General features: G+C 32.3%; 5 protein-coding genes and 1 pseudogene across 9 annotated transcripts; 2 read left to right on the forward strand and 4 right to left on the reverse strand.

The window, feature by feature from the left end:
• Window positions 1–1,954: 1,954 nt before the first annotated feature.
• On the forward strand, window positions 1,955–7,724 carry LOC128394910 (ATP-binding cassette sub-family C member 3-like; annotated as a pseudogene).
• Window position 7,725: 1 nt separating this feature from the next.
• LOC128394916 (uncharacterized) lies at window positions 7,726–9,368 on the reverse strand. Of its 4 annotated transcripts, none has more exons than XM_053355292.1 (4): window positions 9,230–9,368; window positions 8,579–8,633; window positions 8,225–8,474; window positions 7,726–8,134 (listed from the first exon to the last, which is right to left on the reverse strand). In XM_053355292.1, exons 2-4 carry the CDS (start codon window positions 8,591–8,593, stop codon window positions 7,953–7,955), a joined length of 447 nt encoding a protein of 148 aa, XP_053211267.1. In that variant the 5' UTR covers window positions 8,594–8,633; window positions 9,230–9,368; the 3' UTR covers window positions 7,726–7,952. The 4 variants fall into 4 exon arrangements, with proteins under 4 accessions (XP_053211267.1, XP_053211268.1, XP_053211269.1 ...); XM_053355293.1 differs by having other exon boundaries at window positions 9,211–9,350; XM_053355294.1 differs by lacking the exon at window positions 9,230–9,368 and adding an exon at window positions 8,699–9,141.
• A 1,558-nt stretch (window positions 9,369–10,926) lies between these two features.
• LOC128394915 (uncharacterized) lies at window positions 10,927–11,887 on the reverse strand. The gene is made up of 2 exons (XM_053355289.1): window positions 11,486–11,887; window positions 10,927–11,413 (listed from the first exon to the last, which is right to left on the reverse strand). Exons 1-2 carry the CDS (start codon window positions 11,768–11,770, stop codon window positions 11,009–11,011), a joined length of 690 nt encoding a protein of 229 aa, XP_053211264.1. The 5' UTR covers window positions 11,771–11,887; the 3' UTR covers window positions 10,927–11,008.
• A 171-nt stretch (window positions 11,888–12,058) lies between these two features.
• LOC128394914 (uncharacterized) lies at window positions 12,059–13,645 on the reverse strand. Its single transcript, XM_053355288.1, has one exon. The coding sequence runs from the start codon at window positions 13,583–13,585 to the stop codon at window positions 12,530–12,532; it is 1,056 nt and encodes a 351-aa protein (XP_053211263.1). The 5' UTR covers window positions 13,586–13,645; the 3' UTR covers window positions 12,059–12,529.
• Window positions 13,646–13,826: 181 nt separating this feature from the next.
• LOC128394911 (sodium-dependent glucose transporter 1A-like) lies at window positions 13,827–17,618 on the reverse strand. Of its 2 annotated transcripts, XM_053355284.1 has the most exons (5): window positions 17,600–17,618; window positions 16,923–16,983; window positions 16,636–16,770; window positions 16,394–16,520; window positions 13,828–15,551 (listed from the first exon to the last, which is right to left on the reverse strand). In XM_053355284.1, exons 3-5 carry the CDS (start codon window positions 16,699–16,701, stop codon window positions 14,293–14,295), a joined length of 1,452 nt encoding a protein of 483 aa, XP_053211259.1. In that variant the 5' UTR covers window positions 16,702–16,770; window positions 16,923–16,983; window positions 17,600–17,618; the 3' UTR covers window positions 13,828–14,292. The 2 variants fall into 2 exon arrangements, with proteins under 2 accessions (XP_053211260.1, XP_053211259.1); XM_053355285.1 differs by lacking the exon at window positions 17,600–17,618 and having other exon boundaries at window positions 13,827–15,551; window positions 16,636–16,767; window positions 16,923–17,488.
• Window positions 17,619–19,474: 1,856 nt separating this feature from the next.
• On the forward strand, window positions 19,475–21,089 carry LOC128394913 (lysosomal acid lipase/cholesteryl ester hydrolase-like). The gene is made up of 3 exons (XM_053355287.1): window positions 19,475–20,048; window positions 20,130–20,801; window positions 20,878–21,089. Exons 1-3 carry the CDS (start codon window positions 19,571–19,573, stop codon window positions 21,042–21,044), a joined length of 1,317 nt encoding a protein of 438 aa, XP_053211262.1. The 5' UTR covers window positions 19,475–19,570; the 3' UTR covers window positions 21,045–21,089.
• The last annotated feature ends 51 nt before the right edge of the window (window positions 21,090–21,140 follow it).

Here is a 21,140-nt window from a genome sequence, read left to right on the forward strand (position 1 = left end):
CATTGTTTGTTTTCAATGATTAGCTAACAATTAGATAATTTCACAAATGATTAGTGATTAATCAGTCTCATCAATTGCCTTCCGGCTTAATCATGTTTTCCATTAATATTTGTAATCAATTATCTTGCTTTTTGTTTTATTATAAACTGATTGTTGATTGTAATCAACTTAATATCACAGTTTCCATTGCAATTGATTAAATAATAATCATAATCATGATAAACAAAACTATTATCAAGATTTTCATCATAAGAAAATCAAAGAGATGATAAGTTCCAACTCATCATCAATCCTTTATCTTTATCCATTCATTGGTTATCATGAAGATTTTTGAAATCTCTTGATTGATAATAATTCATTTTCCGGTTATTCAGGTAAAGGAGAGAGATCAGAGTCTTTTATCATGAAGTGAGAGAGAGAGATTAATTCATAAGAGTTAAGGTTAATTCCATTTGAAACAAGATTATTGGATAAAGTTCATTGATTGGCACATATTAGGAATCATTGGATAATCTCAATATCAGATAAGCGACAAGGTGATGAAAAAGGTGATTGACCAAAAATCCTTCACCCTGAATTCACTGGTGAATTCATGATGGTTGAATTTTTGATTCCTTCGATTTTCGGTAACAAGAAAGAGGAATAAAAATTACAATGTAATCTCATATTCGAGGGAGAAACTTATTACATGAAGAAGAGGATAAGTGGTGATAAAAGAATTGATTGTCAAGCTAATCAGTTAATCAACGAGTAAATTGCTCAACCAAATGATCACATTTCACATTAGTAATTAAAAGAAAACAAGAGTGATCAGTGTTGTTATTTTCTTCTTCTTCTTTTTCTTTTGAATTTTCGTGTTCGAAACTTAATTGTGTCACCAGCATTAATTTTCTTCGAATTGTCAACAATCTATTTGCGCATTCGTAAAGAATATCAATAGTCACTAGAACTAAGAATTTCGTAAGTAGAATCGTTGTTTTCTTTCAATTCTTTTTGATGTTTTTTTCTTCTTTTTTTTTCTTCTATTTTGATTTGTTGACATATTCCAAGTGAATTTGATTGACATTGGTGGAAAATTAATTTCTTTTGTTTATCTGTTCATTTTTCTTCTAAATTCTGATTGATCTGAATTGAAATATCTCAATGGACTGTTGTGTCTTCTCACTCATCTAATGAGCCTCATTCTTGTTGTTGTCATCAATTACCATGGATTATGAACATTTTGACATTCGTTTGACTTATTTTTCCATCTATTTGATACTTTGACTACGAACTTTGTGAAAATTTCACCCAAATACAAATGTATCAATTCCCTGGGTGTATATCAAGGAGAAACCTTTTCACAATCGATTGATTTCCAATTTTTCTGTTCATTTTTTCCTCTTATCAGCTGATCCACAAATGTCTATTTCATCGTTTACTGAATTAATGCAGAATCAAGGACATACAATCAATCGATAAAGGTATAAATATCCTAACCAGATCTCTAATTTGTCCCATTTTTCTCGAGATTACCAATGACAATACAATTCAATCTCGTTCTTTGACTTGTTGTTGTTGTCGAAATCAAATGGTCATTCAGAACTAGACCTCTCACATTGACCAGCTGAGAGCCGATTTCCCCAACTGAATGGTTAAGAAAATTTCTTTCAAGAAGAATTAGATTTTTTCAAATTCGAAGTAAACTTTTTTAAAACGATTTGGTGACCTTCGGGTTAATTTTTATAAACTCCGAAGCATTTTGAGGAGTTAATCTATTTACCTTTAGGGCAACCCAACTAATTAACTAATAGTTATATTAAAAGTTAACTAAAAGAAAAAAGTAATTGACTTAATTGTGTCATAAACAAATCTCTTGGCTTGCCAATTGTTACCACTAACAATCTAATGGCGCTTTAGTCGGACGAGTCTTTGTTTTGATTAACTCTCAATGTTTGACTTTTGATTTGTTGACAAAGTAATTGATTGACTTTGGTGATCAATTAATATTTTTATTCTCATTTGAATAGAGAATTAATTGATTTTGTTTTATTTTCTCTCTCTCCAATTTCCAATGATTTTCTATGATTGATTGTTGAATAATCTCTCAATTGGCTGTTTAATCACTCATCATCTGTGAATTTCTTGATTATCTTAATCCTGATGGAGTTGAAAGAGTTTCAATTGTTTCTCATTTAGATTAAGAAAGTCAATCCAGTGAACAACTTTTTCCATTTTGTTTCTTTTTTTTTCTATGATCGAATTGATTGTTTTTTCTCATTTTGTTTCCCTTTCCTCTTTCACCTTGAAGGTTTATCCTCATCTCTCTCTCTCACACACAAACTTACTCTCTCATTTCTGTCTCTCTCTCTCTCTCTCTCTCTTGAACCTTTTCTCTTTTCTTTTACTATTATTGTTTAGATCCAACTTGGAACTAGATTGTACTGGTTTGAGCAGAAAATCAACAACATCGACTCCTCAATCTCTCCACTCTCACTTGTTGATTCCTTTCCAGACTCACTCATCTTAAATCTTTCTCCATTCAGTTGCCAACCTGTTGCTCTGTGATTTTGTGCTCTTCTGTAAACTCAGTGATTCCGTATCACCATCATGTCTTCAAATGGGCTCATTGAAACATTTTGTGGTGATCAACTTTTCTGGGAATCAAATTTATCATGGAACACAACTGATCCCCAATTCACTGAATGTTTCCAGGTTGTTGTTTTCAACGGATTTCCTGTTTCTCTTCTTATATTTACGATTTTAACTCACATTTGCCGCGAAAAAAAGTTACCTTTCGATCCGACCAAATGGACATTCCTAAAATGGACTCGATTAATTTTGATCATGTTCGCTTGTCTTTCCAATCTTATATATTCATTCATTCTCACCCAACGATATTATTCAATTCAAGATCGAGTTCTTTTAACATTCACAGTCTTCCAATTAATCAAATCAACATGTTATGTGAGTAGAAAATTTTAATTGCTGGTTAATTTGGTTTCCTTTTTGTGATCAATTTAACCACATTTTCCTCTGTATTCATTCAACAGGTATGTTTAACTTGGACTTATTTGAAACAACGGATATCAACTAAATCGGGAATGATTTGGATCTTTTTAATTGTCGAAACAATTTGCACCCTGTTAATCTACCACGAGAAGTGGATTATGTTTAATCCAGAAAACTTTTCCCAATTCGTTTTCTATACAACTTATGTACCAATTTTGGTCCTTCTTTCAATATTATTCTGTTTCAATGAAGGTTGGAAACTCCATAGTCCATTTAACCATCACAATCATCTTCACAATCCTAGTCTTCAACTAGAGAAACCGTTATTCGAGACCAAAAAATGTCCCAAATCTCAAGCTTCGTTTATAAATCGAGTGTTTTTCCTTTGGTTCACCAAACTGATCCTTCTTGGAAGACGGAAACCTCTTGGTACTGAAGATATGTGGCAGTTAAAGGGTAATCTCCAAGCGGAAACTTTAAGTTCGTTCTTTGATAGTTCATCAGCTGGTTCGAGAAAAATTGACATCGTTTCGATGTCCATCAAACTGTTTGCAAGAAAATTTCTAGTCGCCATCATGTTGACACTTTTGACAGATATTTTCACTCTTTTGGTTCCTATTTTGATCAAGTAAGAACTAGAAAAAGAAAAGAAAAACAATTAAACCTTGATAGATTATCGATCTTTTCTGTCTAATTGTTGAATTTAAGACTCTACAGATTAATTGATTAAGTATTTATCCTTTTATCCTTCAGAGAATTCATTGGGTTTATTCAGTACGAATATGAACAACCTGCTTGGCATGGATTCCTTATCGCTCTCTGCTTATTTGGTGCAAATATAACGATGAATTTATTGCAAATTCAATTGAAAGAGTGTCAACAATGCCTTGGACTGAGAATGACGGCCACTATTTCAGCGGCGATTTATAAAAAAGCCTTAAAGAAAACCCAATCTTCATGGAGAGACTTTGAAACGGGAAAATTAATGAACATGGTCTCTGTTGATACTCGTCGTCTTCTCGAGTTTATGGAATTTTTTTACGTCCTTGTTTCGGCTCCATTCCGTTTTATTGTTTCCGTTTACCTGTTGCATCAAAGTTTAGGTCCATCGGCACTTTATGCTCTTCTAATCATGGCCATTTGGTTTCCATTCAATTTATCGGTGGTTCGATTCATGAAACTTCAACAAGCTAAAAAAATGGAAGAAACCGATAAACGAGTTCGTTTTGTGAATGAAGTTCTCAACGGCATCAAGATCGTCAAACTTTACGCCTGGGAAGAATCATTCATGGAATACATTGCCAAACTTCGGGATTCCGAACTCAAATACCTCAAAACAATGGCCTTTCTCCAAGCGTCCATTATTTTGCAAAGTCCACTCTTACCGTTGATCTTTTCGGTAATCATTTTCGGAACTTATCTATCAACCAACACCGAACCTTTATCAGCACAAAATATTTTCTTTACACTTTCCATCGCTGCGACAATTCAAATACCCTTGCAAAGGTTTTGTACAGTTATCGAAAAGTACACTTTGGCCATGGTCTCATGTCGTCGAATCAACGATTTCCTAAACCTTAACGATCCTCGATGTTATATTAGTCGTAACAACGAAATGGATGCAATCAGAATTGAAGAAGCAAGTTTCAGTTGGAAAGACGGGACTATCGATAGAGACGATAAAAGTACCAGTAAAAATTTGTCCAAAAATTCATCGAAAAACAGTTTCACTGAATCGGTCTCCATGGAATGGAAACCCGCCGATCTTGAAAACATCAACATTAAAATACCCAAGAAATCATTCACCGCCATTATTGGTTCAGTTGGTTCGGGTAAAAGTTCACTTTTATCGGCGATTCTTGGTGAAATGAATCTAACTCAGGGTAAAATAAATATCGACGGTGCTTCTGAAATCGCTTTATCTCACAACAACCTTGGTGCCAACACATGACCATGAGGGATAATATACTTTTCGGTAAACAGTTCAACAAGGAAAAATATGACCGTACACTTTTCTCGTGCGCTTTATCGGAAGATATTAACATCCTACCAAACGGAGATCTGACCGAAATCGGTGAAAACGGAATTAACCTTTCAGGTGGACAGAAACAACGAGTTAGTATTGCTCGAGCTGTTTACAGTGATGCCGACCTTTTCCTCTTCGATGATCCTTTAAGTGCTGTCGATGGTCCGGTCGCTCGACATTTAATCAACAATGTACTCAGCTCGAAAACTGGCCTTTTAAAGGATAAAACAAGAGTTCTAGTGACCAATAATCTTGACATTCTACAAGAAGTTGATAAAATCATCATGTTGGAAAATGGAGCCATAATTGAAACTGGAACTTATCAAGAGCTTTTACAATCGGAAGGTTCTTTAGCCCGACTTGCGGCCAAATTAGATCTCAAGGAGCGAAAGAGAAAGAGGAAAAGGAAAAGGACGAAAAACCTGACCAATTGAACACCAATGAAGATGAAGAGGAAAAAGATGAAAAAGAGACCAAAAATATTGTAGAAAATGAATTTCTTGAGAGCGGAAAAATCGATTGGGCTGTTTACAAACAGTACTTTGCGAAAGTGCCTTTCCTTTGGTTCGCTATCACGGCTTCAGCGGGAATCCTTTGGTTCACAACGCTCATTACAAGTAACATGTGGCTCGCAGTTTGGGCTGATGTAGCTGAAAATGAACCTAATCCATGGGGACGATATATGATCTTCTCATTGATCACTTTAGCACAGGGTTTCGGAGTGATTGCCACCATGATTGGATCTAATATGGCCTCAGTTCATTCGTGCCGAGGACTTCACAAAGATTTATCTTCGGGTATTCTATTGTCACCATTAAGTTTCTTTGAGAAAACACCAATTGGTCGTATTCTAAATCGATTCTCTCGAGACATGGATGTTATCGATATGTGGATTCGTTTAGTTATCTGCTGTTTAATCATCGCTGCAATCGACACATTCGGAGCTCTTTGCAATATCGCAATTCAAGCACCAGTTTTCATTATTGTTATGATTCCACTTGGAGCCGTTTTCAGTATTTTCCCTCGTGTTTATATGCCCGCAACTCGACAATTAAAAAGACTTGACTCAACCACACGATCTCCAATCTATTCTTATATTGGTGAATCTGTTTCGGGAATTGTGACAATTCGAGCCTATGGAGTTCAAAATCGTTTCATTAATGAATTTTTCCATCGAATTGATACCAATCAGAATACCGCTTATCTATCGGTTATGTCAATTCTTTGGAGACAAATGATTCTTGGTATTTTGGAAGTTTATTACTCTTTTTGGTCGCCATTTTCGGAATCATTTCGAAAGGTTCGATTGGACCTGGTGACATTGGTCTTATGTTGGTCGCTGCTCAACGAGTTACCGAATCATCGATTATGTGTCTTGATTTTATCGCTGAACTTGAAGTAAATATTGTTTGCGTTGAACGTATAGCTGAATACTCAGCATTAACCCCTGAAGGTGAAAGATTCAAAGGTAAATGTGACCCTGGTCCTAATTGGCCTACACAAGGAGCAATCCGATTCGACAATTATTCAACTCGATATCGACCCGAGTTGGACAAGGTTCTTTCTGACATTGACTGTAGCATTGGTTCAGGGGAGAAAATTGGTATCGTTGGAAGGACTGGAGCGGGAAAATCGACAATTTCATTGGCCCTTTTCAGAATTTTGAAAGCGTTCGAAGGAGGAATTCTAATTGACAACTGTAATGTAGACGATCTTGGTCTACATACACTTCGAAGCCGTTTGGCTATAATTCCACAAGATCCCGTTATCTTTTGTGGCTCATTACGTTTCAATCTCGATCCTTTCGATAAATACAGTGACGATGAAATTTGGGCTTGCCTTGAACTTTCCCATCTGAAGAAATACTTTGAACAATCAGGAGCTGGTCTCGAGTTCTTAGCCACTGAAGGTGGTAAAAATTTAAGCCTCGGGCAAAGGCAGTTGATCTGTTTAACTCGAGCGCTTCTTAAAAAGTCCAAAGTTCTTGGTAAGTCTAAAAATAATCTCGATATTATTTTAAAATAAAATAAAATATTCTAATTCTGTTTTCTTATTTTGATCAGTTCTCGATGAAGCAACAGCAGCCATTGATATGGAAACTGATGCTTTGGTACAAGAAACTATTCGAAGTCAATTCTCTGATTGTACAATACTGACCATTGCCCATCGATTAAACACCATAATGGATTCTGATCGTATTCTAGTTCTCGATGCTGGTAAAATCGCTGAATTTGATTCACCAATGAATCTAATGAGAAACAAACTCTCATATTTCCACAGTTTGGCAAAAGAAGCTGGACTTTTACCCAAAAGTTAACTGACCAATAGTTTTTATTTTCCATTTTAATTTCAATTGAAAATGTTCTCAATCTATTATTGGCATTTATTCAATTTTTAATTGATCAATTTAATTGTTAATTAGCTTTTAATTAGCTTCACCATTGTGTCTTTGAGCTTAAATCTCGCTTGTATTTACCTGAGCCCCAAACTCATTGTGCCTAAAACAAAATGTTTCCTAACAATCAAAATTAATTATTCACAATTTACAAATCAAATATAATCGCATCAAAATTTTACTAATTAAGAGTTAAACTAATTATATAAATGTTTTTTTTTTAAATATTAGCAATTAAACTCTGTGCCATAATCAGTTTTATCTCCTGTCATTGTAACCAAAACAATCAAATTAAATTGTTTCAACTGTTAACTTTGTTTTAATTTTCATTTTATTAATCAAATTCAGTGAATTTACAATTAACTTTCATAATAATAATAATGTTGAAGGTGAAAAAATAATTCAACACAATTGTAACAAAGAGTTACTTTAATTGTGATGGATACAGTAATGAAATGATTATGATTAAGGTGATTGCTTGTTGATTGGTAAATTGTTTGAATCATTTTTTGTTTTGTTTTGGTGATTTAATTGTTTCAATCAATATGATTTCAGTTTAATCTGAGTGTTTACTTTGCTCGGAGCAACGGGAACCTGAACATTGGGCTGAAATGTTGAATAAGGCCAACTTTTTGAATAGCCAGTGGTCATCGGAGATTCAAGGGAATTGTAGTAATTTGGGAAATAACTTGGACGATTAGATCCATAGTATTGTTGTTGACCTATTGAAGCAATTAAAATATTTATATATAACAATAAGAGCAACAATCAAAGAGATGATTATTGTTAATCAAGGTGAATTAATTGATTACCTGACATCATGAAGGGTTTAAATTGTTGATACGAATTGTAGTAAGGATAAGGTTCCATTGTATCCATCATTGATTGATAAGTTGATTGATAATAAGGTCGAGTTAATTGTTGATAAGCACAATTATTAAAAGGCATATGTGATTGTTGGACACTATTGTAATTGTAACTGTCACAATTAGTTTGTCTCCATCTAAATGGATTGAAGAAACACTCAGAAACCATGATTGGAATGAAAAGAAATGATAGAAACTGTTGAGAAAAAAAAGAAAACAACAATTAATTAGAATGATACAAGTTAATCTGTTAATTGTTCATTGATTAATCTTTAAATTAATTTAAGTTAATCATGTTACCTTTTTTAATCCCATTGTATTTAATTGTCACAAGAAAAAATTGAAAGTTATTGATCTGATAGGAACAAGAATCAAAAGTTAACTGAGTCTAATTAGTCCGATGAACGTTGATTAAATTACCTTTTTAAATATAATCAATTGATTGTTAGTTTGGGTGGTTTTAGGTTGTGAGTCTTTAAATATAAGTTTAATTGTGTAAACAATTAAACCATAATTATGTTAATAGAATAATAATTTTCTTCTCAAGTTTGGACAAACAATTAAATGATTATGAACTGTTTTCAAGCAGCAACAAGTAGCTAAACTCAGATGACCTTAATTGTTGGGTAAATGAATACCGAGAAATACAACAATTTGTTAAATTGTTGATGAAAAATACAAAATATGAAGACAGAGACAATTAATCAAAATAACAACAATCAATGATTAAAACTTTCTCTCTCTCTCTCTATAACAATAAGCTGATTTATTTATAAATTTCTTTGAGGTAAAATTCATCAAGTTGTCGTTAAGAGAAATGATCAAAAATCAACAACAATTAGCGTAAATTTTACCCCATAGTTTAAACTCAATTGTTTAGACCTAAAAATATATATAAACTTAATTGACCGGAATTGTTGAATATTGTTTACCTGATAATGTTTATCTTACCTGGGCGGTAGTTAAATACAAGAAATTGTAATATATTAATTGTAATAACAAGTTTACCCATTTTCATTGGGTTTTTTTTATTGTTGTTGTTGTGATTGTTTCACTTATTATCAAATTGAGCCTTAATTGTTGTTGTTTTATCAGATTCACTTGAAAAGAAAAACAGAAAAGTTTTAAATGTTTCCAGGGTGAAATCAATCGTTTACCATGTTGTTAAAGTTGATTATTTGATGAACAGATTAGACCAATTTTACTGGATTAAGGGCACTTTTAAATTGAATTGATTAGTTGATTGTCCACCAGTAGGTAATAAAGTAGATTGTTGTATAAAAAAAAAAGTATCAGGGTAAACACATTAGGTCAACACCAGGTATTTCTGTCAAATTCATTTCTAAATTTCTATTGATTGATTATTACAATACAATCTAAATGGTTAATATCCTTTCCTCTTCTGGTTAATCCGGTGTATTGATTGTTGATTTCCTCATCTTCTCGATTAATTCCTTTTGTTGAACTTTAATGAATTGGCTTTTTTATCCATTGATTCAATTCTCCTTTCTAAAGCTTTGATTCGATTTGTTTCAATCTTATTTTTCATCTCAATCTGGTCAATACAAGATTGAATCTGATCAATATCACATTTCAATCTACTGTTGGTCTCCTTTGCTTCAATTAAACGACCATCAATATCTTGTTCAGTTGTGTTTTCCATTGTATTAGCACACTTTTCCATATCTATTTGAACCAAATTGAACTGATTAACAGCCTTATTGTAATCATCTTCATCCTTTTCAATTTGTAAACCAAGATCAGTATTTGTCTTGACCAAATCACTAATCCTTTCAGCCAACATTTTCACTTTCATTTTGAAAAAATTAATTTCATCTTTTAAATTCATTTCCAACTCTTGATTAACTATCCAAGTGTTTACCAGATGATTCCTTGAGTATTCACAATCAACAGGGAAGAAAAAATTTTCAAAAACTAATCACAATTAAACTAAACAATTGCGAAAATAAATTCTAAATAAACGATCAATGGCTTTTTGTTGACGAAAAAAATTCTATTCTTTTTCATTTGAATTTCGCGCTTTTCTCTCTTTTAGCCAATCACGTTAATCGTAAAGGGGATGAATTTTATTCTTTAGTTTTTTCCTGGAATAATTTTCCATCCATAAAGATAATTAAATTTTAATCGTTAATTAATTTTCATTGTGATGGAATTACCAATTAAATTATCAAACAGGATATTAAAGAGAATCATAAATCTATTATTAATAATTGGAGGCTCGTCTCAATTGAATCAATTGTTTCAAATGTTGATTGCGATGATGAGGAAACTTTAATTATGGAAACAATTGTTTAATCACAATTAAAATTAACTATGTAATTGTCAAGACTTTTTCTACATCTGTTAATTGTAGATTCTCATTTTTATAGCAACAGCAATTATCAAGATGATTGTCGTCATTGAGATGTTGATTATATTTATATATATGTTTCTAATTGTGGTTGAATAAATTTTGATTGACAAAACAATAAAAAAACAAATCATTAATTGTTACCAATGAGTGTTGATTTAGGGCAATTATATTAAATTGCTGAGGGAATCATTGATTAACTGTAGATTTGTTGAAAATTAACCTTGGTTAAACTTAAATTATTTCCAATGAAATAATGTATAACATAAATTGAGAGTTTGATTGATTTGCTTATTTTATTTTCAAAGTTAATTGATGATCATGATAATTGATTACAATTAGTTGACAATCAGCGATTATTAGTTAGCTGGAATAATAACAATTTTTCCAGTTTTCGATCTGCATGATTTAGTTTCAGCTGGACAATCGACTGGTTTTAAACTTTCTGGATCATAACAGAATCGGATCTCGGTCATTAAAGGTAATCCCGAACCTGAGCCGTTACAAGCGATCTGAGGTCGTTTGGTGAATCCTTTTCTTAAAGCTTCTCGAACAGTTTCAAGAGCAACACCCGATTCACTTGGTTTAATTCCAGACTCGGATAACCATGAAGATAATTTCAATTCTTCGAACAAATCGAGAGTTCGATTGAAATAGTTAAATTGTCCAACGAGAGCGGAGAATTTGGCACAAGTTCCATGTTTCTTCCATTCGTGGATCCAGAAACTCCATGAATCTTGGTCGTATAACGATCGCCAGTGAGCCTGAATTTGGATAAAATGACAAGAGATCAAATTAATTATCGAAATATTGGAAAAACAAAACAATCAACTTACATCCATTTTACTTCTGATTGGATCGAGAACTCCTTTGTTCAAGTATTGTTGATAGCAGCAGAATTGTGGGTACGAATTGTCGGCGTAATTAGGCCACATTCCGTGGATGGTGAATTCGTTACCATATTTAACACATTTACGATCAGAATTGGCGCAAATACCGGGTGCCCATTGAACGGACAAAAGGGCAATGTCAAAGGCTTTATCCTTTTGACAAGAATCGGATGCTGATAAAACACCAGAGGCAAAAGTGACAACAATTAAACAGATAGAAAAGTAATTCATGATTTAATCCTTTCGTTACAATTTAACTGAAAGGTAAGAAAGATGAGAAAACAATGAACTAAATTAAGTTAATCATTTAGATTTAAATAGTAATCAACTTTTCGCGATTTTTTTCTCTCCTCTGTTTCTAATTGAATTGTTGATTAGTTTCATTTCCAAATTCAATCACGATTATCATTCTCATTGTTATCAACTCATCTCACTTTTCATCATCGTGATGATGAGCAGATGATGACGGAAGATTATTGTTGAACCATCATAAACATTTGTTAATCAATTTTGATTAGATAACTTGATTACATTTCGTGTACAATTTATTTCTCTGTTTAATTGTTTCAATTCAATTGGATCCTTGGATTGGCCCTTCTTCTGGTTTCAGGCAATCATGATAATTAGAAAGAAACTTCATCTCATCAAAGTTAATTGTTAAAGGATTGTAAATCATTTCTGATCCTCATGATCCTCAGGTAAATGATTTCTGTTTAAATTTGCAATCACAGTTGTATAATTTAGTTTGCAACTCTTTCAATTAAACTAATACAATTATTTGTAATATAAACATTTGAAAATTAGTCTTAAAATTAGACCATAACGATTGGGAAAATAATACAATATGGAAACGAAATAAAAATTGGTTTGGTAAAGCAGAAAATAAAAGCTATATGATGATTAGAAATTTAGACGATGATTAATTGTGTGTGTATATATGTGATTGGTGATTATAATACGATGATAATGATGATGATTTGATGATGGAAATTAACGATCATTGGTGAAAAAGGTGAAGATACTTGAACATTGGGGACAAGAATTGTTCTTTTCGTGAGATTGACTTGCAATCTCTGAGAAACCGCATTTTAAACATTCAAATTTCCGTTTTCCTTGTGACAATTGTTTCGCTCTACGATTAATTGCTGGTTGAACAAATTGCTCCTTAAACAGTTTGAATGAAGATTGATTTTCAAACGAGTATCGAGCCTCTTTTTTACTTTGAACCCGCGAATCGAATGATAATTTTATCTCCAAACTTTTACTACCATTATCCGGGAAAATAGCATTTGTAATCACTCCTAAATCATGATTAATCCAAACATCTCCGGTAACACTGTCCTTCTCATGGATAATATTATCTTTGACAAAAAGGAAAACCGTTTTACCCTCTTTATTTTCCACCAGGTACATATCATCAGGATTCTCAACGTCCTCTTTGGTCCACCAAGCATTTTGAATTTTCCTTTCACCTGATAATTTATTATCAATCGAATCACTTTTACCCTGTTGAACAAGTCTAACACTGGGAAGCTTTTCAACATATCTGTAAATTTTATCTAGATTAGATTTTTCAATCTCTCTCTTTGGTAATCCTTCTTGCTGGTAAGATGAGACTAGTTTATCTTGACGGTTAATTGCAGGTTGAATAAATCGATCCTTAAAAAGGTTAAATGATTGAACATCTTCAAATGTGTAACTCGCTTCAGGTTTACTTTCAACTCGAGAGTCAAAGGTTAATTTTATCTCTAGACAATCGGTTGATGATTTTCCGCCTTCTTCTTCACCTGGTAGAATTAAATTTGTAATTACTCCTAAATCATGGATAATGTAAACATCACCGGTAACACAATCTTTCTCGTGAATTTTGTTATCCTTGACCAATAAGAAAACCGTTTGTCCATCTTTGTTTTCCACTAGGAACATATCTTCAGGATTATCGGTGTCTTCATCTGTCCACCATGTACCCGATTCATTGTTTCTCTCAGGTGTTACTTCATTGTCCAAATCAAGGCGAGATAGTGAGGCTAAAGTTTTCTCTTCCATTGAGAGAGAAAAGAACAAAAATTATTTATATATAACGAAAAAGAGAGAGAGAGTGAGAGAGAAAAATGAAAGACAAGAACAAGGAAAACAAAATGTAAACAAAAATTTTGGAAATTAAAAGTCGGCTGATCAATCGATTAGCCGAAAAACTTTCAGCTAACAACAAGTTGATTAGAATTCGTTTCCATTTTTACCGCGAAATTTAAATATTTACGATTATTAATGAAAAGAGAAACAACAATTAAAGAAACAATTTAAATGTGTAATTATTTTTATTTGTGGAAAATTTTTTTAACAAACTATCACAGAGTTGAATTGTTTAACAATTTAAAGTTGATTGACTTGACTAGACAAAAAAAATTAGTCTAAATTGTCATGAAAATCAATTCAAATGTTTACCCGTTTGACTTTTTTTTTTGTTGATATAAATGGAAAGTTAGTTAATTTGTCCATAATTTAAAAAAATTAAACACAAATGGAGCATATAGATTATATGGTAAGAAAATGTGTTAAAATTAGTTAATTGTAAGCTCAGAGTGTGCTCAAAATGTAGTCGTCTCTCCACTTATCGTAACCATACTTATTAATTAATAATCAAAGGCCTGAGGCTAATGTTAATCCCTTTTCTCATCTCTAATTATCACATCAAGTGTAAAGGGATTAACATAAGAGATTTGCCAAATAATTAATACGAGAAAAAAAACACACTATGAATAAAAGATTGTGACAAGTGGAGAGACTGTACTTCGTTTGGCCGATTGATTTTTCTGCTTTTCCAAGTATCGTCGTTTCCAGAGATCAGTTAAAAGTAGAAGGACAAATAATATGATAATTGAAATGTTACATATTAATATGTAAAGTATAAATATGAATGGATGAGTATCAAGTGAAGCACCAACAATATAAGGTCCGGTTGTTGAGAGAATGGTACTTGAAAATGATAATATACCGGCGATCGTATTGGTAACGGTGGTCCTTTCCTCAATATAAGTATAGATTGACGATCCCACTGGTGCAAATCCAATCGATAATATAATCGCTCCAGCCCATAGTCCAGAGACTGTTGACCCGGAGAGGACTAAAATGATAACACCGAAAAGAGTTACAATTGTTGAGGTAGCAATGATTGTTCCCGATTTTATGTAGATTGAGATGAAAATTGATATAAATCGTGAAGCTAATTGTACAAAACCGGTTAACGAAACAAGGTAACTGGCATCAGATTTGTCCATTTTGGTTGGACCTTGAACAGCATAAGTATGAAGGAAATTGAAAAAATCTAAATCAAGTCCAACTTGAAAATTCATCATCAGAGCAGCGAGAAGGACAATTGCGACATAATAACCTTTAGGTAAACTTTTTGGTAACAAGGAAGAGTTTTCTTGTTTAATTGAACGTTTATCACCAGTAAATGATTGTGAATGTGATGATTTTTGCCGATCACTTGTTGATCCATATTCTTTTAGATGATCTTCTTTTGATTTAGAAAATGATGATGAAATTGAGGGACGATTGTCATCAATATTATCATTTGTGTGTTGATTATTGTAGAAACATGAAAACAATAGGACGAGAAAACCAACACCCGCTGTAAGAATACCAATTATATTATATGGTATTTGAATGGAGGTTTTTGTATGTTTGGTTACGATTGTTTCATTTCCATTGATTATTGTTTGATCACTTGAAAGGAAGGGCCGAGTAATTAGTGGGGCTAAAGTTTGTCCAATAGCCCAGAAACCGCCCATTGCTTGGAGATAGGGATTGGCGTTTTCTTTATAAATCTCAAGTATCCAAACATAAGAGGCAATATCAATTCCAGTAGTTGCTAAGCCAGCAAGTGAATTGAAAATGATGAACATCACCATTGTATTAGATGAAGCGGTGAAACAAGTTCCTAGTCCAAAGAGGGCCAATGCCAGAGCATATTGAAACTCTCGGTTAAAAGACGTGAATGACCAGGAAACTAAATTAAAAAGAAAGAGATGATTAATAACTAGAAGTAAAATCCATCCAAAAATCAATTGTTCCGATTGAAACAATCTATAAATCAACTAATCCATTTTAAATCTTTGAGAGTTTGCATCTAATTATCGAAGGGATTTCAGCGTCCTTTCGTTTGATATGGAAATTATTAGTATAGTGGGTGACAAAATTTTCTGTAGTTTATTGATTATAAATGAAAAGAGAAATCATTTCGAGTTTACTTTTCTATTTTAAATAGTCAATGAAGAAGTTTTCATTTTTAATCAATAAACTACGGAAAATTTTGTCACCCACCATAGATTATCAATTGATCATGTCATGATCATCATACGGATTAAGAGATCTTGTTAATCTCTTATAATTAACAAGAAGTTCGTTGTTGATTATGAAATAAAATTCTGAGAGCAACTCATCATCATAGGGAATGATGATTATCTCTATGACTAGTTTCATCTCAATAGTTATCAAGAGTCACAAGAATTACATAAAATTCTCTGAATATCTCTAATTGTTGAGAATTATTAGTGATTCTTACTTGAATGAAGATTAACAATTAAGATAAATGGTGAAAGAAAATTAATCTAGTAAAGTGTTGAAATTCAATGTAAAAAAAAGTTCATTAACCACTTAAAGTAATTTATATTTTTTTGCGCCAAAACTACTTAGCAACAAGCAAATTTCTTCAAAATTTTGATAACAATCAGACTTGGAAGAAAAACTTCAAGAGAACATGAAATTATCTAATCAAATCTAAATCTTATAGATAAACAAATTTCCAATGACCACCAAACAGTAGCCCATAAGTGGACACAATTGACTTACACAATGGAGCTCCAATACAATGGAAAACAGCTCTGAGTAAAAGTCCATAAGAAACAGATTGAACATCGGCGTTTAAAATTTCAGTTAAATCGATTATAGTTGTATTCATGAGCGAGGAACCGATACCCTGAATAAAAAAACCAGAATCAGAATCAGAATTAGAAACAGAAGGAAAAAAACCAATTCTAAACCAAGAACCAAAAGGTAAACAAAGGGTAAAAAAAAACGGTTTGGTTACTCACATAGACAAAATAAGCCAAACAGACGATGCCTGTGGCTACTTTTTCGCGTTTCAATGATTTGGCCATCACTTTGTTGGTTTAATTGTTGTTGATTAAAATGAATTCCAATCTTGATTGTAACACTATGGGATGCTACTGGTATTATAGAAAAGATTAAATTAGTTAAAAAAAAGATAAGTGTTGACAATTATTTTAACGTGTTAACAAGAGAAAATCAGAGTTTCTCTTAGCAACAAAGAGGTAGAGAAAAAAACTCTACTGTTGCCATTTCACATTTGAATGTTTACCATTTATGGTTCCAATTCCGATTGTTAATTACGCACAAAGACACAGAACACTAATTGTTAACTGACAATTAAATTAGAGAGAGAGAGAGAGAGAGAGAAAATTATCGCGAAAAAGAACAAAAGAAAAACAAAGAGAAAAATTTAGATAAAAAAGAAAATAAACCAAAGAGAGAGAGAGAGAGAGAGAGATAAAGGTACACAGAATTAGAAAAAGAAGAAGAGGAAACAAACAGGATAATCATGTAATTAGATTTTCTTTTATCATTTAATTGTGACAATTAACCACCAGTGGTCTTAATCAGTTAATCGATTGAACTTGATCTTTGGTAATTTAAAAGATAGAGACACAATCAGGAAAAAAGATAAAAAAAAAAATTTCCTTCTGGTTAACCCATAAATCGACAAGTGAATGGGAAGACTGGTTGTTGTTGATTCGCTCTCAACATTAACTGTCTCCGTTTTGAGTAATCACCTTAATCTACATAATCTCTCTCTCTCTCTCCTCTTTTATTCTCACTCTTTCTCACTAATTATCATCTTCGTCATCATTAACTACCCTTTAAACTACCCTACAACTCTCAGTGAGTGAGTGAGAGAGAGAAAAAGATTCAATATCAATGACAGAATAAGAAGAAGATTGAGAAACTTGGTAACGATTTTCCAATCACTTTACTTACATGAAAAGAGGAATTGAAGTTCCGATAATCATGATGATGATGATGATGAAAAAATTTCTAAATCAGGTGAACAATTAGTTAATTGTGTTAATAGTTTTCCTCTTTTCTATTTCCTAATTCCAACAATTAAAGGTTCTAATATTTATTTAAGATGAGAGCGATTCTCTTGACCATTGGCAAATTCAAATTAAAGTTAATCAACTTCGTTCATCTTTATTTTAAAATGGCGATTCTTTAATCACAATTATTTACATTTAAACAGCAAGTTCACTGAGTTAACAATGAGGTGAGTTAATTGTTGTCATTTAATTTACATGGGGAATCACCAAGGCAGAATAATTAAGTATCAAGTTGTTAATCAATCAATTTTCGATAAATTATAAAAATAGTTTCACAAGTTCGAAAGGATCTAGACTATTAATCCATTGGTAAATTTTTCTCGTCATGTTAATTAATTCAATTTGGATATTTTTCAAGAGCTTTCAACAATTAGAATGATTCAAAATGGAAAAAGTGAAGATATAAATGTGATCGAAGAGAAAATGTCCAAAAATGTTCACCGAACTAACGAAAATGATGAATGAATAATGACTAATGAATCGATCGCGATCGATATTTCGACTCAGAAAAATTGATCGATTTCCATAGAATCGTTTCATTGATATTACGAGTAAATTACAGGGGGAATTCCCCTGTGATGTGAATCTTTAACACGACTAGCAACTCGTTTTTCTACTCAACTATTCGTTAACAAGTATCACTTATATTCCTTCATTTCTCCACATGAATTCAACGATATTCTGTTTCTTTCATTTTCTATTTTCATGTAGTTTTTCGAATTCAATTCCAAATAACCGATAATTTGTGAATTCGAAAATTTTAGAGTGCGAATGGCCCATGAGGCTCAACAACTTATTCAATAGCGTTTTTGGTATTGAGTTCTCGCGGTGATACAATTGTTACCTCTTTCCTGATTCTTTGATTGTAAATAATTAATGGAAATGATGTTAATGATTAATTTGTAATTAACTGTGGTCTCAATATCAATTAGATCAATTTTTTTTTCACCCTTTCATTTATGACCACAAGGAAATTTATATATACATGATAATCATTTTGGACTCTCAATTGAATCAATTGAAACAAATTCATTGAGTTAATATTGATTGACCTGAATTGATTTTCAAGGGAGATCCTTTTGCAATCAACAACTCAAATCAAATTGATTTAGTTTTAATTTAGGTCTTTAATCATGATAATAATTATTCAATTCATTTTTCTGATTATCATGATTGATTCAAATGTGTCAAATTGTTAATTAGTTGTAAATCCTGTTTACTAATATTACCAATTTGATTGTGGAAAACAAAACAAACTCAACTTTTTTTTGTTAATTTGTATTTGTGATTAAAACAATTAATCAATAATTAGAGTTGATTAACAATTTATACTCATGTAAATTGTTAACAAGGAAAAGGAGATAATTTGTTTGTATTTAATTAACCGTTAATTGTGATAGTTCAATGGTAATTTATTGATTACAGTAAACAAACAATTTAACATTCACAGTTACTTTGAACCTTTTTTTTGTAACTGTTGATTATTTCAATTGATTTTCATAACAATCAAGTTAATCATTGTGATAATATATCAATGAAATTAACTTTTATATAAAATAATTTTCAAGTTCAACTGATTGTAACGTCATTATGAAAATTATATAATAACAATTAGTCATTTAATTGTTACCTAATTGAAAAGGTTAAGTGGAACCTGAAAGGATCATCATTTTAAATTGTTGTGAATATCATTTCAACAATTAGAGGATAAATTAAACTGCGATTAAAATGAAATTTCAATATCAAATTTCATCGATTATCAATAATCATCATCATCATGTTGATTTCCAATTGGAATCTGAGTGAATTATTTCCCATGATATTTTATCACAAGCTGATTGATGAATAATCAATGATAATGGTAAACTTTGATTCTAATTGTTATGTTAAGTTAATCTTTCTAATTGTAATCTGTTTTCCTGTGGTAATTAAATCAGAAAGTGATCCAGATGAATTTGTCCCTCATTTAGTTTACATTAAATCTCATGGTTACATCGGTGAATCTCATTACATCATAACGGAAGATAATTATATTGTCCAAGCATTTCGGATAATCTCACCTCGATATCTTCATGTACCTCGAAAAGTGGTTCTCATTCAACATGGCCTTTTATTGTCCAGCATGCTTTTCATCATTAACTCACCGGGCGGAGGTCAATATTTCCATGACCCGATAGAGTATCATGATCCGATTCACCATTCATCGAGACGATATGAACCAGGTAACAATTTGGGCTTCTTATTAGCCGATCACGGGTATGAAGTTTGGCTTCCAAATTCAAGAGGAAACACTTATTCAACTAATCATACAACTTTGAATCCGTTTAAAGGTAATTAAATCATTCATGTGTAGCATTTAATTACATTTGATTAACAATTGATTAACTGATTGTCCTTTTGTTTACGATAAGATAAAAAGTATTGGGAATTCTCGTACGATGAAATGGCCTTATTTGATCTACCAGCGGTAATCAATCATATTCAACGGGTAACAGGGCAATCGGAGATCGCTTATATTGGCCATTCTCAGGGGACAACGATCGCTTTCATATTGGTCTCTGAAAGGCCACAATATGCTTCGATTCTCAAGCCGTTGATCATGTTGGCACCGATTATCAATATAACCACGACCAAAGATGGACTTCGACACGTTCTTTCCGATCAAGAATTGATTCAAGATCTAAATAACGTGGGTGGACCTTTTCTTCCTCATTCATCGCTTTTGGAACTTTTCCCTGAAGTTGTTTGCTCAACGAAACTTCATTATATTTGCGAAAATGCTCTACAATTAATGGGTGGACTTAACGTTGCCCAATTGAACACAACTCGACTTCCCGTTTACTTTTCCTATTTTCCGGCTGGTACATCGGCTCAGAACATTAAACACTATTATCAAATGTTAACTGATCGAACACGTTACTTTGACTATGGACCTGAAAAGAATAAGGTCAAATACGGTCAATCAGTTCCACCCGATTTCCATTTTGATAGGATGGACACTAGTAACTTGGTCATGTTCTGGGGAGAAAATGATCTTTTCTGTGGAGCGGAGGAAATGGACGCAGTTCGTAAGACACTTAAACGTGAGTAGAACTTTTTTCTTCTTTATTTCGAAAACTGATCATCGAATCACCATTATTATCTTCATTCTTATATCAGATCGTCCAATGGCCGAATATCGTTTACCTGATCCTTTATGGTCTCACATGGATTTCACCTTCGCTCGACAAGTAGGTCGATTTGTTAATGGACCAATTTTGAACATATTGAAACGATATCCAATCCGTTGGATTCCAGGTCGTGGTCCTAGACCTCATCATCGATAGATAATTAAAACTCTATTAAAAACACTTTAACCATATTCTTGTTAATCAGTTGATGTGTTGATTTATTTTCCTCTCTCTCTCTGAAAATAGCACCGA

The sequence above is a fragment of the Panonychus citri genome, unplaced genomic scaffold (genome assembly GCF_014898815.1).
Source record: "Panonychus citri isolate SS breed McGregor unplaced genomic scaffold, ASM1489881v1 Contig00140, whole genome shotgun sequence".
NCBI lineage: Eukaryota > Metazoa > Arthropoda > Arachnida > Trombidiformes > Tetranychidae > Panonychus > Panonychus citri.

Excerpts from the sequence above, each read along its gene's own strand:
- LOC128394916 (XM_053355292.1), bottom strand. Across the intron at positions 8,135-8,224 it reads TAAACCCTTCATGATGTCAG|GTCAACAACAATACTATGGA; the intron begins GTAATCAATTAA and ends TTGCTTCAATAG.
- LOC128394915 (XM_053355289.1), bottom strand. The coding sequence starts at position 11,770 with ATGAATTACTTTTCTATCTGTTTAATTGTTGTCACTTTTGCCTCTGGT. Across the intron at positions 11,414-11,485 it reads CAATCAGAAGTAAAATGGAT|GCTCACTGGCGATCGTTATA; the intron begins GTAAGTTGATTG and ends ATCCAAATTCAG.
- LOC128394914 (XM_053355288.1), bottom strand. The coding sequence starts at position 13,585 with ATGGAAGAGAAAACTTTAGCCTCACTATCTCGCCTTGATTTGGACAAT.
- LOC128394911 (XM_053355285.1), bottom strand. The coding sequence starts at position 16,701 with ATGGCCAAATCATTGAAACGCGAAAAAGTAGCCACAGGCATCGTCTGT. Across the intron at positions 16,521-16,635 it reads GTTTGGCTTATTTTGTCTAT|GGTATCGGTTCCTCGCTCAT; the intron begins GTGAGTAACCAA and ends TTTTTTATTCAG. Across the intron at positions 15,552-16,393 it reads TTGTATTGGAGCTCCATTGT|TTTCCTGGTCATTCACGTCT; the intron begins GTAAGTCAATTG and ends TTTTTAATTTAG.
- LOC128394913 (XM_053355287.1), top strand. The coding sequence starts at position 19,571 with ATGATAATGGTAAACTTTGATTCTAATTGTTATGTTAAGTTAATCTTT. Across the intron at positions 20,049-20,129 it reads AACTTTGAATCCGTTTAAAG|ATAAAAAGTATTGGGAATTC; the intron begins GTAATTAAATCA and ends GTTTACGATAAG. Across the intron at positions 20,802-20,877 it reads AGTTCGTAAGACACTTAAAC|ATCGTCCAATGGCCGAATAT; the intron begins GTGAGTAGAACT and ends TTCTTATATCAG.